The following is an 18,440-nucleotide window of genomic DNA, read 5'->3' as shown; positions in this document are numbered from 1 at the left end:
TAAATTAAAAGCGAAAAAACAAGACTCCCCGAAAGTCGCTTTTTTATTATTATTTTGGGATTATAATACAAAAATACGCTTTTGGTCGCGTAGTTATAGTCTACAGAAAGTCATTATTATTTTTTAATAAAAGAGAAAAAGGGAGAAGAACCTTATGTCGATTAAATGGTCTACCGAATTATCATCTCCCTTCGCATTCTCCCCGATCGAGCTGTTGCCACGCCGGTCAACGGCGGTCAAGGCGATAGCCCCGCGAACTAGAAAACCAGTCTCGGTACCGCATCAGGTAGACCCGAGTACCTTACCGGTTAATTACATCACGAAACACCGCCCGCCTCGGGAGGAAAGTTAAAATAACGAAAATTAGGTAAAGGGTAGGGGGAGTGCGGAATATTATCCTTATAGTCTTTCGACTCTTCGCGACTAAGAAATCCTGAGAAGACGGAGAATTATTCTTCTTCTGTGTTCCTACCGAAGCCTTGTGCCATCTGTTCCCGAGCATGACTTCCCATTTCATACACATTTTTATATTCACCATAATAAATAAATAAATAATTAATTATAATTAATTTCACTTGCTGAGTGTGAGATGGCTTCGATAGCTAAGTCCACATGTGGAAGGGGGAATCTTCGCTTCGGAGATCATCCGTTTGCATGGACCAAGCAGAAGGGACCCTGAAATTAATTTATTTTTATTTTTATTTAATAAACACGAATAGTATTTTCATTATTTTATTTTTTTAATGCGTCTGATTCACCGATGTGATGGTATTAGGAATCTATGCCACTTGCCACGCAAAAGCCCGATTTTTTTTAATGTTTTGCGAATTTGTTTTCACATGCATGAATGAGCGCGCAAAAAAAAATAAAAAATAAAAAAAACAAAAATGCCGACAAGCCATGTCAGCGCAGAATGCTATATTGCGCGGGACCGCCCACGATTGCTCTAAATAAGGGCTCCGTTTGTTTCGCGATAAACGAGTGATTTGAAATTTTATTTTTAAAATAATCGTTTATATTACTTGAACTAATTAGTTAACAAAAAATATTTTCATCATCGACAATAATTTATCTCTAAACGTTTTCGTGAATAACGAATATATTTTAACATTCATTTTCCTAAGTGATACGGGTGATATTTTTGGGAAATTATTTTCAATTCATTCATTTTTCCATGATACCGTCGGAATGATCTGAATTCACGACCCCTTCCCACGACTGTGTAAAATTCTATGAAATCATTGCCCCCGATCTCTTAAACGAGGGCGTGGTTTGATATTTTAGATATTTCGACAGACTATGCATTCTCTTTTCCTTTTCGGGCTTTTTTTCTTTTTTTTTTTGGCACCGAATATTAAATCACGGCGTCTTTGTCTTTTTCTCGCCCAAGTTATCGAAATTTGCTAGCTCCGATGCCTAATGCATCACTGGCCAATCTTCCATTCGTGTCCATGCTTTCCATACGAGAAAACGGTGTCGGATAGACGACAAAAAAAAATGCAACGCTTGTCAAATTAGGAAGTAGCCCTTATTGTCTGAGTCCGACGTACTTTTTGTTCATTTATTTATTTATTACTTTCTATTTTCTTATTTATTTATTTATATTTTTGGAGGACCGAAGTATTCTAAGTGAGGGGGGGAGGATTGTGTGCGGGCTACGACAGCTGCGTGTGTCCACATCACTCCAACTTTGGAAGGATTGGTGGACGTTCGTAGCAACTTCCTAGAAAATTCTTGCTGTGTGTGGGGGGGGAAAACAAAGAGGGGGGTTCCTTTTTTTGTCCATCGCGAAAATTTACGGAGCATATTCTCTCATGCTTCAATGCAAAAATGCCATTTTCACAAATTCACAAACACGCACGAAAAAAGGAGGAAAAAAAGTCGACAAAAATATCCCGAATTATGCCCGCAATGATACATTTATCCCGAATTTTTTTTCTTGCAATATCAAAGATCACAAACTCGTACACGTGCGACGCATTTGCCCCTTTATCAAGGCTCCGTCATATGACTGTACCGGTCAAAATATCATCGTTTTTATTTCACTTAAGCCACGTAGGCGCCATGCCGTGTCAATGTCGTTTGCCTTTCGTCATCCATGTAGGCAGGTTTTTAGCAGTGCTCGTTGACGGAATTTTGATGAATGGTAAATGTATCACGCGGGTACAAGTTTGAGAGTTTCCACGTCACTTGTCATGGTGGACATAGTTTGATATTTTTTGCGGTTTTTTTTTCAAAAGAAGAAGAAGAAGAAGAAGAAGAGATAAACGAACACAAAAAAAAAAGGATAAAAAAATCGTTGTTTAAGGTTTTCTTTTTGTAAATATGTTCTCTTTTTTTTTATTAGCATTCTAAATCATTATCTTTTTATTTCTAAAATGTCTTCAATTTACAAATTACCATATCCACGAGCCCACTTGTAATTCGAAACTTTGGTTAGATGTTCACAAGTTCCAATCTTAAAATTTCGGGAGAAAGCGTGTAAACCGTTTGAGAATTTTCCTTTGATTTTTTTTTTTTGTTTCTAATAAGCGACTGCTTAAGAAGAGAATGACACGGAAGAAAAGTGGGGTTTTTTTTTAATTGCCGAAGCAAAACGTGAAATTCCCGAAATTTAAAGATATTTGATATCGAATGACGATGCTATCTCAAATCACAACCGTAAAGGACTAGAGTTAAAAGTCTAAGCACGACAGGATGCTCACCTGACGTTGAATATAGAAAAACAATTATTTTGCGAGTTAATTACCGCCTCGCAAAATTTAGGTGTCAACATTAATACCTTGGAAAATCTCAAACTAGTATACTTGCAAACTAATTTTTTGACTACCAAAGCCCCCGCTGGTACACCTGTGATGATTTTAGCCTCCATTAATTTCCGTTAAATTTTGCCGTCGAATTTCTGAGTTAAATGGCATATGACAGCTAACAAGTGTACCATTTCGGGGTTTTATCATCCGTTTGTCACATGTATACTGGTTTGCGATTTTTTCGTGGTATTAATCTAATTTAATAAAGGGTAAATTTGTCACGAATGTATTAGTTTAGGATTTTTGGTGGTCAAAAAATTAGTTTGGGATAAATTTGTCATGGATGTATAGGTTTGGAGTTTTTCATGGTATTAACAGTTAATTCTTATAACCCACGTGTATTTAAATACCTTATTTTTGGTCCAAACATGTAAATACCTTTTTTTTGGGGGGTCGAACATGTAAATACATTTGCTTAGTTACCATGGTTCGGTACACATGAAAGGAAAGCATACGTGTCTTTGGTCAAGTCATTCCACACCCGATTCGCCACGACAACGAGAGTTAGGTGTGAAGAGAATTACAGAATCTCCCAATTTCATGGTGATGTTGTAGCATCACTTTTTGGAAAATTGAAAGCACCTTTTCTTCCGGCGCAAGGGAAAAAGAAAAGGGACGAGTCGAATATATTCTCTTGTAGCGGTCCACATTTCATTCAAAGTGGAAAAGCCAACGAAAGAAAAAGTTTAATTAACGTGTTGATTACTAAGCTCGATTAGCATAAGCTGTGGAAAAGTAGATCCGCCAATGTGATCACAGGCTATCTTATTATGGATATCTTCGAGATACCCTTTTACATATCGAAAAATAGTCCGCACGAAATCCATTTTTTTTTTCTTGGACCCTTTTCGGGTGCGACGAAACTAGCTAAAATAGCTTAAGGCCAAACAAACGATTGGTAATTTCGAGAACGCCGCTCATTTCGACGCCGGAAAGCAATTCGCAGAGAATGATACGATTTTGAAGGTTCGGAGCATCAACTAAACGGATGATGCAAACAATTACAGTGGTGCATTGAGAAGAGCGGCGTGCGTGAATTGCGGGCATTTCGTCCTATAAAATCGACAGAAAAAATGCGCAGGGGCTTTATTGTTTATTATGAAGATTCGAATGATGCTGTGAACTAAAGTACGAACTTAGGTGGGGATCTAGACATTAGATTGTTGTGGCTCGGCTTTTGGGGTGTCGTCCCAATCGCACGCCCAATTTGGATTTGGACGGTGGGGCTTCGCTTCGGCCCATTTCGCGATTCCGTAGCGTAGCCACGTGTTGCCTTCGCTTGCAATGTTCGGAACACTTAAGAATTCTCCCTTAGAATTTTCTTTTCTCACAGTGCACGACCCACTGGGACCATTGTGTCGGAACGACAAGGGATAACGACATATATAGTTCCTGATTTTTGACCTAATTGAGTTATCGATTCTAAACTTTTAATTTATTCAATGGAATCCTGAACTTTGCCCAAATGGTAAATGTTCAATTTACTCCTCAGACCGTGTGAAAGTATCAAATGTCATGCACACATCAATTCAAATTCAAAGACAAACATTAAACGTTTTCATATAATTTGGAGACTAAATTGGATATGTATCGAAAACTAAAAGACCCGATCGATATTATACATGAGGCTTAAACTTTAAGGATTACACTATACGTCGGACCAAAGTTCAGGAACTACGTCAGCCGTTTCTCCCGACATCATCGTATGTTTTACGAGGCATGCCACTCGTTCGCCGAAAAATTCATGTGGGCCTGGCGTGGGCCACAATGGAGTTAGGGGGAGGGGGTCCGAGATCTTCAGTCCCGTCAGGTCAGGCCCAGCAGAAACTTGGTTCTGGTTCTGTCCATCTCCCGGAGGAGGAGGAGCTTCGACTTCCGATTTCCGAACCAAGTTCGAGAGCAGAGACGGCGGGACGGGAGGGAGACGATACGTACGGCCTCGCTCCTCCTCCGCCTTCACGGCGACCATGCTACGAAACCCATTCGCGGGCTTGCCTTGAATCTTTGAACCTTTGAACCCTCGAACGGAGCCGCCTCTTGCTCGCGGCTGCTCAGCCATGGCGAAACCGCTGTCTCTTACCCACAGGTCCCTCCTCTTCCTCCGCCCCATCGCGTCTCCCGCCCCCTCGCTCTCCGTCCCCAACGCCGCCGCCGCTGCCGCCCTCGCTCTCTCGTCATCCCCGGTCCACTCCGCGCTGGCCCATTTCTTCTCCACCACCTCCACCCCCTACCCTCTCCAGTACGACCTCATCGTCAACCGCCCGGCTCAGTCCTCGCTCGCCAGGACTCGCCCCCGCCTCGGCGGGCCCGGCGGACCCGAGACCTCCCCCGAGCCGGACGGCCCCGAGAAGCCCGACGTCGACGTCGAGCTCGGGTTCGACGACTGGGCCGACCGGAAGCTTGCGCCGGAGGCGGATTCCGGGATGGACAAGTCCAAGAGGAAGTACTACAGCAAGAGGTTGAAGAGGATGTACGGGTCCGATTCGGAGGACGAGAGGAGGCGGAGTGAGGCGGAGGGTGGGTTCGTGGAGTTGAGGCCTGAGGTGGTGGAGTTCCACAGGTTGCACAAGAGAGAGGAGGAGCTGTACTTCCACGATGCGTTCGCTTATCCTTGGGAGAAGGACAAGCATTACAAGATGGTGTATCAGCTGGAGAAGAAGTATTTCCCCGAGCATTGCCTCGATAAGGCGTTCCTCGAGCCTGGAGAGAGCGGCGGGCCGAGGAGAAATGCGGGCGCGAAGGGGAAGAAGGATGAGAGGAGAGCGAATGTGGGTGAGGAAAAGATGGAGGATAAGAGGTTGGTGTTCTTTGAGGGGGAGAAGAAGGATGGTGATGATTTGGCGAGGGACGAGGGGAAGAAGGATGTGATGGAGAAGAAGGTGGAGGAGTTCTTCAAGTGTTTGAAGAAAGTTCCCAGTGAGAAGAATGTGGCGAGTGATGGTGAGCCTTACGTTTTGACTAGGAGTACTGAGCTTCCTCCAATATGGGATGGGCCTTACGGGACAGTGGTTCTGATAAACAAACCCAAAGGTGGGTCTTTAACTGATTGACTGAATTGAGTGTCTAAACGTGTGAGTGAAACCTGTGCCTATACTATTTCAGAGACTAACATATATTGGTAACCAAAATGAGATTTTTGGTTTAATATTCATGACATCGTTGACTCCTACGTGCACATATAGTGCCCGGTGATAGCTGAACTCTGAAGTGGCTTCTTTTATTTTGTGCGCCGGTTTGATGTAGCAGCAAGCGTCCTCTTTTCTTTACGTGCAAACTGAAAATGGATGAGTTGTGTCAACGCAAGTCCTTAAGCAATTCCCAAAAGATTCTCAGGCGCAAGAGAAGATGTGTAAAATAGCGGGTAGAGATGTATAAAGTTCAAGATGTTACATTGACTGACTGTAGGCCTGTGGCCTCTCTTTTTAGAGAATTTTTTTTTTTAATGTTTGCACTGCATTTATCACATTATCAGTGCTGGGCTAAATGTTTTAGCAAATTTTGTTTATTTGGAGAAGCAATTCCTGCTACTTCAGGATTAGATTCATAGTCTGTATACGCTGATGAAGAAGTATTCTAACTGAATAATTAATTAGCTCGGCAAGAGGATTTTTCTGTATTCATTTGTTTAGATAGTTCAGTTGTTGCACATTGGGTTTGCGTCGATTCTGGGCAATCATTGTTACAATTATTGTTTGCAATACAGGCTGGACTTCATTCACAGTTTGTGGGAAGCTTCGACGTCTGGTCAAAGTAAAGAAGGTGCCTGCTTGTTACTGATGCTGGATCTAGGTGATTCCTAGAAGATCAGCTAACTTTTCCTTCTCTACTCTTCTATTTCTGATATAGGTTGGGCATGCTGGTACTCTTGATCCTATGGCAACTGGATTGTTGATTGTATGCGTGGGTAAAGCTACCAAGCTAGTGGAAACGTAAGATTTGAACCTTCTTCTGTCTAGCTTTTTTTGAAAGAAGTTCATTCCAGCTCCATAAGTTTTAATGCTCTGGTCTAGATTTTTATGGTCTTTTTAGTATTTTGTATGTATGATTTGTTAGTGAATCTTGTCATGGTTAATTGCAATGCGAAAACTTGGTCAGAACTTTTCAAACATGGTTGTTGCAGATATCAGGGTATGGTAAAGGGTTATAGCGGGGTTTTCCGTTTAGGAGAGGCCACATCAACTTTGGATGCTGATTCACCAGTATGAATATTCTCTCTAACAAAGACCTGTCATTTTCATGTTAATGTACTATACTCATGTTTAAGAATGCACAGCTAAGTGCCTTTAACGAGTTCAATAGTTTTTTGTTTTGTCTTACTTCGTTGTGGTACTTAATGCGGGTGATTGAATGTGGGGAAAAAGGATTTTTTATGACCATGCCATCCTTTTGCACCCATCCTTTTTTGGGGTTGATGGTAGACAACTAACATTGTACTTCAACTCATTTATTAGATCATCCAGCGTGAGCCTTGGGAGCACATCAAAGATGAAGATATAAAGAAAACTGCGGCATCCTTTCTTGGAGAGATCTGGCAAGTCCCACCAATGTTTTCGGCCATAAAAGTAAGTGAAAAATTAACTATCTCCTCTTCAGATCTAGTAGTTGGACGAATAATGGTGCTTTTGTTTAAACATGCATTTAGGATTGTTTGTTCATATTCATTGATAACTGGAAATCTTCTGGTGCAGTCTTTGATGAAAATGGTACACATAACGTAGTGGTTGTGGTGATTGACAATGTACCTCATATTCAGTCATTGATATAGTTCTCTGCATACTATTAAGTGTATGCATTGGCATGTCGATGAAGTTGTTTTATTGTTCTTGATTTGGATAGGTTGGTGGAGAAAAAATGTACGAGAAAGCAAGAAGAGGAGAAACTGTTGAACTTTCACCGAGAAGGATTTCGATACTCAAATTTGACATTGAGCGCAGCCTGGAGGACAGGTTTTGCTCTTTCTTTTTTTAATCTTTTGAAGCAATTCCACTTATCGGCTTTTGAAGTTTGAAAGCATTTTGGATGTGTTTTCACTCTCATGTTAATCTAGCATCTTGACGTCCACAATCGACTGTTAACAGTGAACAAGAAAGCTAGAAATCATGCTAATTTTGTGCCTATCATGTAAAGTTTTTGTTTGGACAGTCTAATGTGCGGATTTACTGAGCTTTTTCTAAGATGCCAAAAGATTGCATGAGATGGTCACTTTTACAAAGTTATCCTGAAATGAAGAAAGTGCCCCATGTAAGACCGACTAAATTTCTAAAACTTTGTCAAAGTTATATCCTCTTAAATGGCAAAAGTAGTTCAGACCAAAAAAAAGGGCAAAAGTAGTCAGTGGAAGGCTGGAAGCTCATTCCTTGTTAAGCTTAAAAAATACTGAAGATTAACAATGTGATCATACATTTTAAGATTGAGTTCACAAATTAAATTGAACAATTATTCTCTGCACCTGGACTTCTCTGATTGAACTCCATATCTGCTACCTGGGCTTCTTCTTTCTCCCACAGGAGGATGTTTCTTCTGATCTGATGCTTAAAATGGCTAGAAACTGCTTGCTTGGAATGGGAGTCATAGGGCTCAAATATGACGATTTTCACCACTCTCTCCCTCGCTCTCTCACAAGAGCTATAGTCTTAACTTGGTTCTAGTGTTCATGGAGTTTTTCAGCAAAATGTTTCAGTTTCTGAACATTAATTTCCTGGGAAAGGCGTAGCTGCATGACTATGACCTTTTATGGTTTTAAATTGGGAGAAGTGCAGAAACAAGACTTAAGGTTATGGCAGTTGGTTAATTAAAAACTTAATGTTTTAAAAAAGCTACAATCAGATCTCAAGTTTGCCATTCGTGGAAATCAGAAATGACACATGGCTGATGATCAGATAGTCAACAAGGGAGCCACATGAGATTTCCAACACCTGAATTCCAATGGTGGCAAATTTGAGACCTGATTGTGGCTTTTTTAAAACCTTAAGTCCTCAATTGACCAAAATAAAGCTTTCAGTCCTCAACTGACCAACGGCCATAAAGTTAATGCCGTTTCGGCCGTGCGGGGGTTCCCTGAGTTACCAAAAAAAAAAATTAAAAAAAAATTATGTAATGAGGCCTTCTTTTTCATTTTCCTTTCTTTGCAGACAAAATTTGATTTTCAGGGTAACGTGTTCAAAAGGGACTTACATCCGTTCTCTGTGTGCCGATTTTGGGAAGACCCTCGGAAGGTAATAACCAAGTCTCTGAACTCTATAGTCCTTTGATGAATCACGATTGAAATGGAATTTATTGCAACTTTCCTTTTTAACAACAGTGTTTAAAATGTTTGCTGCTTTATTATCTTGAAATTGCAGCTGCGCTCATTTAACTGCTTTGAGGAGAGACTCAATAGGTAAAGTTCCCGTCTGTGCTTCTTTTGAGTGTGGATTTAATCCATGTTTAAATCTTTTCTCCAAGTAATCGAGGGGTTGAGCATGAGAGGCGGTATGATATCTCAATAACCATCGGATTCGCAATCTTTGGGTGGGGGGTTTTTCTTTCTTCACTTTGGAGGAGGGGCATGCAGTCTGCAGCAATTAGCGATGTTGTGCTTATTTCTTGTTCATGTCATTGGATACCGTCAGTAGATTAACCACCTTTCCCCCTCTCATACACGGAAATACAATCTTGAAAAAGGGGGATTACAATTATGGACCTCCTCCTTCTATCTGCCCAATGAAGAGTAGCAATGCTATGAAAAATCCACCTTGTTACTTACTGCTACCTATCGACTTTTCTTTGATGAGAAGAGAACCAATGTGTTGAGATGAATCTTGTTCTTCTCTTGCCCAGGGCAATATTCTGCTGATGATGCTTGGGACTTCAAGGATTTAGAAGAGGCCATTACCAAGGGATACTTTTAGATTCTTCATTTCCTCCATGGAAGATATGCAAGTCGTCAAGAACCGAATCTCCTGGAAATGAGGAAGCTTGTGTTATGTGATCGTTTTTGCCTTGTTCTCGCAGTCACCATATCTATGCGTGTGCAGTTTCATAGAGGGTTTATTTTTTTGCCGGTATAGGGGAGATTGTAGGCCATTTATTAAAGTTGTAAAATAACATACATAGTAATTTGTTTTCTCCAAGTCACCATATCTTTTTTGTCCTGTTTTTTTCTGACTAGAAGAAGTTACTTACGGTGCGTTTGGTAACCATTCTGTTCTTAGAAATAATTTCTGCTCAGAAATGATTTATTTATTTATTCTGTTTCTGGAAATAATTTCTAGGCATTTGAAGGCGTTTGGTAATGATCCAAAATTTCCATACCTGGAATAGAAAAAGAACAGAAATGTGTTTGGTAACTGCACAAAATTTCTTTCTATTAATAATATTTTTAAATATTTAAATATTTTGTTTTCTTCTTCTTCTTGGCCATGGCCGGCGAGGGTAAGGGTCTCGCGACCTGGGTGAGGGCGGCCCTCGCCCAGGCTGCGAGAGGTGAGGGTGGCCCTTGCCGGCCATTTCTAGCCCTCGAGGCTCATGGCCTGGGCGAGGGCCTCCCTTGCCGGATTCGGCGAGGGTGACCCTTGCCCAGGCCGTGAGGGTCCAGCAATCGCCCTTGCCAGCGAGGAGGACCCTTGTCTGTGGTCGGTCGCTGACGACCCGGCTATGGCCAAGAAGAAGAACAGGAAAAAAGGATAGGAAGGAAGAAATAGAAAAAAAAAAATCTTTTCTATTTCTCATTCTTGTTCCTAGAATCAAGAAGTAATTTTTTTTTACTTCTTGATTATGGGAATAAATTTGTGCAAATTTGTGCTCGGGAACAAAAAATTTACCAAACGGATTTCTTTTCCAAAACCGATTTTGGGAACAAAAGAATAAAATTAGTTACTATTTGGCCAGTTACCAAACGCATTCTTATTCTTGTCCTAACAATCAAAAGTCCTATCGTCTTGGGGGTTGCTTGGTCCGATAGAGTTTCATATGCCAATGATTTTGTTTTTTAATTGTTTTGACTCATCCCACTTTTAGGGCACATCTATTTTTTGATAAAAATATATTAGATAGCTTTTCATTGACTAAACATTTCCAGAAAACCCATTTTTTCATATGAACGGGGTATGCGGGCATACGACTAATCTTCCCTTGTTCCAGGGTAATCATTGGAGATATAGGGATCTGTGCGCTCGATGGTTTCCAGAGAAAATTTGCAATTGTGGTGTTTCAATCTTTAACTTAATCGAAGTTATCATTTAAACACTTTATTAGAATTATGTTTCCGTCGATTGTTATCATAATTCTCTCTTACCTTGCAATCCTCAAACAAGTTTTTTGGTTAAAGATGATATTTATCCTTTCCTCTTTTAGAAAGAAAAGGAGGGTTCGAACAAAATCGATGGAAGGGAAGGAATCCGAGTGAATGGAAAGGAAAAAACAAGAGGGATTTCAACTTAACGGTATTTGGAGAAGATCGAACTTTTAAAAAGTTCAAAATTCAAAAAGCACAAGAAGGAATAAATCAATAAAAAGATCAATACGAACAGATCAAAAAGCTTGTGGTTTCTATGTGTCAATACGAGTGCGAATTACATTTATCGAATGCCATAAATGCCGACGCAATTTATGGAGTTACGAAAAAATAATATAAATTATTTACAAATCATCACGTCAGTTTTCGAATTCCGTTTTGCCGAAAATAGCAGTTCCCGTTGATTAACAAACAAATCCCGTTAAGATCTTGTCGGTCCACATCACGCGCGATGATCAACGACGACAGGCGATGGACGGTCACGTCATCAGCAACCCAAAAGTCGGTCGCCGCACCGAAACGGAACCCCTTCCTCGGGCCCCACACGCCCCCCGAATCCGACGGCCACGATTTCGCCGGGGAGCGCGGGCCCGTTTGCCGAGCTGGGCCGCGTCAGGGTGTCGGAACCGTTCTGTGATGGGCCGGTTCAGGACCATGGGCCTGTTCAAGGCCCACAACGGCCCGGTGGCCAGCTCTAACCCCCCGATACTCAGAAATACCTTCAATCCACGAATTTTTCCGTTTTTTTTTTTTTAATTTTTTTTTCCTCATCTTCTTGAAACACCAAAACCACGGGCTACCCCCTCTGATATTTTATCGTTCAGCTAACACCGAAGAAGAAGAAGAAGGAGAAGAAGAAAACTCGGAAATTTTCCGATTCCTTTTTATTTTTCCCGAAAATCATTATTTATTATCATCATTATTATTGTTTTTTAATTTTTAATTTTCGCCCCCTCCTCCGATAAACCGATGAGCAATGCCGCAAGAGCCCCCGACGCGATCGAAACGAAACCGAAGGAGGTTTTCGGAAGCCGGAATTCCTGCTGATGATTTGAGTAATTAATATCGCGCGAGATCCTGTCGTGTTCTTCCGGTTTGTTTGTTTTTGGTTCGGTTTTTTTTTTTTTTTTTTGGGTTTCCTCCTCCGGGTTCGAGCGGTCAACGACAAAAAAAGAAACGATGTCGTCGCCGGCAATTTCCGGGATACTGGAGAGCTCGAAGGAGCTCGATCGGCTGAAGAAGGACCAGGAGGACGTGCTCGGGGAAATCAACAAAATGCACAAGAAGCTTCAAACTAGTAAGTTTCTGGATGAAGAACAAACTGGGATTGCCATCGTTTTTTCTGTTCTTTTTTCCTTTTTTTTTTTTGTGCTGATCCTCGATCGAATCGAGTGTCGAAGTTTAGTACCCTTTGAGCTGCTGCTGCTTGTTCTTGTTTTGCCATTTTTAACAAATAGTGAACTGCCCGTGAATTTCTTTTCTTTTCTTTTTTTTTTTGAAAAAGATTTCTTCAAATGGTGTTTTTTTGATGGTTTATGGAAGTGAGCTGGTCCTGAACTGAATGTATTCGACTGGATTGACTTGCGATCGCACGTCGGCAAGTGTGTGAGAGGGTTAGGAAGTAGCAAGAGAGTGCGTGGGAGTCGAGAATGGGGGCCGATGCTGCTTGCGGATGCTTAAATTGGGATCGAGTCGCTTCGCGCGGACCCTGTGTAATTTGCCCGAGTTTAAACGGGTTGATTTAAGTAAACTTTTTGATGGTGGTAGAGCTGGAAGCCTTGCTGGGTGTAAGGGATTGAGTGCGATATGAATCTTCGATTAACTGTTCGCGTCGCTTGTGTGATCTTTGCTGAATGATCGCTGAATCTGGCCATCTCGTAGTCTCCGAAGGTGGGAGCTGAGGTTATTATCGAGGATAGTTTGATTCGGTCAGGAAGAAGCGACACGAGCGAGCTGAAATGATTCCAAGAAAATCTAGCTGAGTCTAGAAAAAATTGTGGAGGAAATACCAACTTGGTTGAAGTTGGTCCTACACTTGTGTCCAGGCCGGTGACATCCTATGGTGTCAATTTTTTGTTTAATTTATCAGACTCTCATAATGTAGAATTTAAAACAGTTAGTAAGCATTTAACCAGAAGCATAGCATTTTTGAACAGTTATTGACAAGTTGGTATTTAGAGGTAGAATTGAAATAGCAAAAGCTTCACTGCGCAGTTAATTTACATTTGACTAAATTAGGTGTCCTTCCGGGATGGTCAGAGAGGCGAGAAAGTAGAAACCCTTATGATCGAATGCCTTTTGGTGGCGACGTTGTGATTTGATTCCTTTGCCACCCACCCTTTCTAAAGTACTTTCTTTCGATGATATGACTTTATCTTCTGCATGGTGATACAGCCCCTGAGATGGTGGAGAAGACTGGTGATAACTCTCTGTTAAGGTTGAGATCCTTGTATACTCGTGCTAAAGAGCTTTCAGATCGTGAAGTGACGTATGGTTCTCTCTTGGTTGATTCTATCATGATGACTTTCTTTAAGCCACATCTCATAACATGTTTACTTGCGCAATGAGATCATTTCACTTCCTCATGAGTGTATGATGGCTGCAGGGTTTCTAACACGTTGCTGACTCAACTGGATGCACTGCTACCATCTGGACCTCCTGGGCAACCACGAAGGAAAATAGGTTTTTGTTATCTAAAAAAGTTGTAGTCTTTGCATAGGAAAATCTGCTTTTGAAAATACTTGCGGTTATGCTTCTTACATTACACATAGAATTTGTTTCTATTTCACCAAAACGTTGATATGGTAGGTTAGCCTATTGGTACATCTCCTGCCGAGTTAATGACTTATCTATCCAAATTCAACCATTTAAAATGTCTCGAGTGAATTTTTATGGTTGGGAAGCAACTCTTCAGACAAGTAGGCGAGTCAGATAGCTGCGTCTAACTCAGCCAGGCTGTTTCAACACCATCTTGTTTATATGTGTAAATCTTGCTTACTTAATCAGCGTCTGTTGTCCACCATTCACCAAGGTGAGGACTTTGATGCTGGATAGATGAGGAGAGATCCGGATATGAAATCCAGAAAATTTATCTTTAACCAACCGATCTTCTTGAATTTGATATATGTATGGTAGAGAACATTAGCCAGGAAGGTCCCTACCCCTAGCAAACCTTGGTTTGGATCACTGATTCTATATATGGAACTTTTGCAATCTGGAACCGAAGGGAATCAACTTGACTTTCACTTATGTTTTAACTACATATTCAGTACTTTATATTCCAAGACATGCTAGTGCTCCTACTTTGCGGCAGAGTTTTTAAACTACTTGCTATTTAGCACACCAGTCGAAGTTGCTACTTGCTGTAGATATTTCAAATAGCCATGCCTGTGACTGTGGGACAAGCCAATGAACAAGATCCATTGCCACAGACTCTTTATTGATTAAATCGCTAGCTAGAGAAATCGTTCTGTTTCGACTTCTTGTTGACGCTGTTAGCTCTGTGCAACCTGCAGATAGTAATGATCAGAAGCGAAAACGGATGAAGAGTGATTCGGAAATCTCTAGGATGTCTTCTTCCAGAAGCCAACTTGAGTTTTATGCTAGTTTGAAAGGCCAACAGGTGGGTATCATTTTCTAATTCTTGTTCCTTAAAAAAGGCATGAGCTCGCTGTCTTGTCTTTGTAGATCTTTCGTTTGGGGTGTTTAAATCTCTGATCTGGCGTGATTGATAATTTGTCATAAATAGGTGGCGGCTAGGGTTAAAGAAGATGCTGATAAGGATGAGTGGTTCATTGTGAAAGTGACAAACTTTGACCGAGAGACAAAAGAGTAAGTTTTTACATAATCAAGAGCAAGTTATTCATTTTGGTATTGTATTCTGCCCTGTGTTTAATCCTGATATTTAATCTTTTTAACATTCAAGTACAATGCTCATTCAAGGTTGTCAACTTGCAGATGCTCATTTATTTGAAAGAAATTTATTATAACAGAACAGACTGTGGTTCATCTCTTTTTCTTATGTGTATTATTTAATGTAAAGTTAATTGTTTGGTGTTTGTCTACACAGTTTTCAAGTGCAAATAGCATATGAACCTTGATTTTGTTATACTCCTTTCCTTGAGCAGTAGGACTGCTAGTAGTCCATGCCCCTTGAAGCAATTTTCTTTTTATCATCCGCCAGAGAGATTTTCCTTGTCTCTGAGCCTCAATAATAGCACGAGAATATTTTCTTACATACTCTGCATGTTGAATTTGTCGAGCCTCTTTGGTTTGATCAATGCCAGTTTGGTGGATGCAAAAAGTTGCTTCCTGATTCCGTTGTTATGCATCTTTCATTATCTTTTACCAATATTAGTTGAACCCTCTAGTGATGGTGATACGACGATTCTCAATATTCACCACTGAAATATAGTTTCTCTTTAGTTGACAGGTGCACCATTCACATACTTGTCCATATGATAGAGATACGATAAGAAATTAGACGTGTATCTAAATTTTCTCAATGTTCACCGCTGAACCATGATTCTCGTTAGGTGACAGGTGCACCGTTCACATACATGTGCATATGATTTTCTACTTTATGCTGCATAACTGCATTTTCCATCTTGAGATGGCCATAGAGGAACACCTTGAACTCATTAACAAAGCGGACATTATCATGATTATGTAAGGTCGTTGCATCCTAGTAATCCCATTCTATTAGTTTTCCTAAACGGATTCTCATCAATTATCAGACTACAGTACAGTTTACTCAATAAATTCACCTGCAGCATCTTGGTATCTTAATGCAACTTTTTGAGGAGAATCAAGTAATATGAATAAAGGTAGCTACTTCATTATAGTGGATATGGTGAAGGGGAGTCCGCAGTTTCTTATTTACAAGCTACTATCAATTCCGCTGGCCTGGAGCGAGCTAGATTTTTAGTATTCTTATGGAATAATAAGCTGCAGTTCAAGGTCCCTTTTTAGATAAATTTAGCCATTTTGGCTTGTGTTCAAACTAATAATCAACCGTTCCAGAAGAGCTTGCTCTGTTTAAATTTCACATGGAGGTTGTCAGACATGTCTTGCTTGTCAATAGATGGCGGTGTAGGGTGGATTACCATCTGCACTCTTTTCTTAAATTATATCAATGCTCTATTTCCTTTTAATTTTCCCTAACTCTTAATTTATCTGTACAGATTTGAGGTATTAGATGAGGAGCCAGGTGATGACGAAGAAGGTGGAGGTCAAAGGTAGTATTTTTAAGTCAGTCGTGACATCGTTATAAGTAATACGGTGGTAATAGGCATTTATCCCTACCAGTAGCTTATGGTGGGTGCCATACCAAATCATCTGTCATGCCTTCTCAAGACTTTGGTGTAGTGTTTCTGTTTCTTCTTAATAACCTGACTTTACCTATTAACCTGTGCTAGGTTTGATGGTAGTACTCGATGGTTAGGTTAGTGAAGGCATTCACTTATTTTGATTGGCTAAGAAGGCCTTATTTGCTCATGTTATGTTCAAGTACTTTCTGGAGTTAGAATTTTACCTTGAGAATTGTTTCTTATGAATTTGTAATGTTAATTACAGAAAATACAATGTCCCGGTGTCTCATGTTATTCCTTTCCCCAAGCAACATGAGTCATCTAGTGCTGAAGATTTCTCCTCAGGAAGTCATGTTTTGGCTGTTTATCCTGGGACAACTGCACTATATAAAGCAACAGTCGTGAATTCCAGAAAGGTGACTTTCTTTTCATCTGTTCGGTTGCACTTGTTTATGGAGTTTAGGCTGAGTACTAATTTTGACGTCCATGTTACTGGTGCTTTGCTCTTCTTCAAACATCCAGAGGAAGACAGATGAGTAAGTAACTTCTTACTATGTTTTATCTTGGTGGGAAATTCAAGTTGTTGATATGAATTTGGCCAAAACTGTGTAAATCGAAGTATTACCTTGATTCAGTTTAATATTCCTTCCCCCCTTCCGTCCCCAGTTTTCTGTGATATGGAGTGGTAGATAATAAGCATACACTCCCTAAAACGCAGAGACTCCTGCTAATTGACTTACGACCAGTCTCCTAGGCAAGAAAATAAGATGAGTGTTACATTTGTTATCGCTGGTGATTTAAGGAAACTCTCTGTTTATCTTTTTCTCATAAAGTTATTAATTTCTCGTGTATAAAGCGAATTGCATTTATCTGGTGTCATTATTACTTCTGAATTCTCTGAGCACCAAATATAGCATGGCATGAAGTAAAGTTCGAGGAACATCGCCCCCATTCACCCTAGGGAAATTTCAATCCTCACATCTAACATCCTTTTTATGCTTGTTTTTTGGTTGATCAGTTACGTGCTAGAGTTTGATGACGACGAAGAAGACGGGGCCATGCCTCAAAGGACCGTACGCTTCTTCCACGTGGTTCCACTGCCCGAAGGACATCGTCAGTGAGTGCTCATGAAAAAAGCTGTATAATATTTCATAAGATAGTATGTAGCCTCGCGTGAATAAACTAGAGTGGTGTAGTTACCACTCTGCTTTTGTTTTAGAAACCCCTTTGAAATGTAGCATCGCGTGGGTTACTCTGTGTTATGTAGTGAGTTGGATAGCGCTGCTTGACGAGTGGAATGGGTAGGAATGATGGCCACTCGCTCGTCTTAGTCACGCAATAATAAAGTTAGCCACTTCCCACATCCCCTTTGTCCAATTCGTTGAGTTATAGTCTTCAAAGGATGGTCAGAGGAAGACGAACTATTCGAGCCGTGTTCTTGTATCGCGTAAAGAGTTCCATGGGCAGCACGATGTTTACTCTTAACTCTTCCTGTCGAGTGTATGACGAGGTGTGAATCCAGATTGATTAGGGAGTAATCATCATTATGTGGAGAGTTTGTCATCTGTCTGTACTTTTAATCAACTTAGAGGCGGTGATGTAATTTGGGACGGTACTTTGATTAGTCGAAGCTTTTCACGTGAGTATCAAGACTCTCTGCGAATTAGACTTGTCAAACGGGTGGATCGGGTCAAAAATAGTCCGACTCAAATAAATTTATTTAACCCGTTTTAACTTATTTCTATGTAATGCAAATCTAATGACTCATACTTGACTCGATTCATACTCAATTCATACCTGACTCGACTCATATTGATAAAATATTTTTATATTTAAGTAAATTTAGGAAAATTCGTACCCAAATTGAGATGAAAGTGCGAAGCGAGTGAGCGCAAGAGATGAGTTTAAATAAGTTATAAACTCATTTATGATTTATTTAATATTTATATTATATTTAATATTTATTTATGATCTATTTATTAAATATAATTAATTAATTTATGATTTATTTATTAATATATGAATTAAAAAATGAATTTATGATCT

At 40.3% G+C, this 18,440-nt stretch overlaps 2 protein-coding genes across 4 annotated transcripts; both read left to right on the top strand.

The window, feature by feature from the left end:
• The first annotated feature begins 4,678 nt into the window (after positions 1-4,678).
• LOC115670502 (uncharacterized) lies at positions 4,679-9,916 on the top strand. 2 transcript variants are annotated; one of them, XM_030591801.2, is made up of 9 exons: positions 4,680-5,840; positions 6,514-6,569; positions 6,657-6,739; positions 6,931-7,009; positions 7,262-7,372; positions 7,647-7,756; positions 8,942-9,025; positions 9,152-9,189; positions 9,630-9,916. In XM_030591801.2, the coding sequence occupies exons 1-9, from the start codon at positions 4,868-4,870 to the stop codon at positions 9,698-9,700; spliced, it is 1,605 nt and encodes a 534-aa protein (XP_030447661.1). In that variant the 5' UTR covers positions 4,680-4,867; the 3' UTR covers positions 9,701-9,916. The 2 variants fall into 2 exon arrangements, with proteins under 2 accessions (XP_056176633.1, XP_030447661.1); XM_056320658.1 differs by lacking the exons at positions 8,942-9,025; positions 9,152-9,189; positions 9,630-9,916 and adding an exon at positions 8,690-8,806 and having other exon boundaries at positions 4,679-5,840.
• A 1,956-nt stretch (positions 9,917-11,872) lies between these two features.
• LOC115670408 (SAGA-associated factor 29 homolog A-like) lies at positions 11,873-18,040 on the top strand. Of its 2 annotated transcripts, XM_030591666.2 has the most exons (9): positions 11,873-12,382; positions 13,480-13,573; positions 13,691-13,767; positions 14,601-14,707; positions 14,834-14,916; positions 16,269-16,322; positions 16,660-16,810; positions 16,917-16,930; positions 17,413-18,040. In XM_030591666.2, exons 1-9 carry the CDS (start codon positions 12,265-12,267, stop codon positions 17,513-17,515), a joined length of 801 nt encoding a protein of 266 aa, XP_030447526.2. In that variant the 5' UTR covers positions 11,873-12,264; the 3' UTR covers positions 17,516-18,040. The 2 variants fall into 2 exon arrangements, with proteins under 2 accessions (XP_030447526.2, XP_056176429.1); XM_056320454.1 differs by lacking the exon at positions 16,917-16,930 and having other exon boundaries at positions 11,875-12,382.
• The last annotated feature ends 400 nt before the right edge of the window (positions 18,041-18,440 follow it).

The sequence above is a fragment of the Syzygium oleosum genome, unplaced genomic scaffold (assembly GCF_021117445.2).
Source record: "Syzygium oleosum isolate NSW1041296 unplaced genomic scaffold, Sole_v2.1 Sole_v2.20, whole genome shotgun sequence".
In the NCBI taxonomy this organism is placed as follows: Eukaryota; Viridiplantae; Streptophyta; class Magnoliopsida; order Myrtales; family Myrtaceae; genus Syzygium; species Syzygium oleosum.
This window is presented reverse-complemented; position numbering and strand designations above follow the sequence as displayed.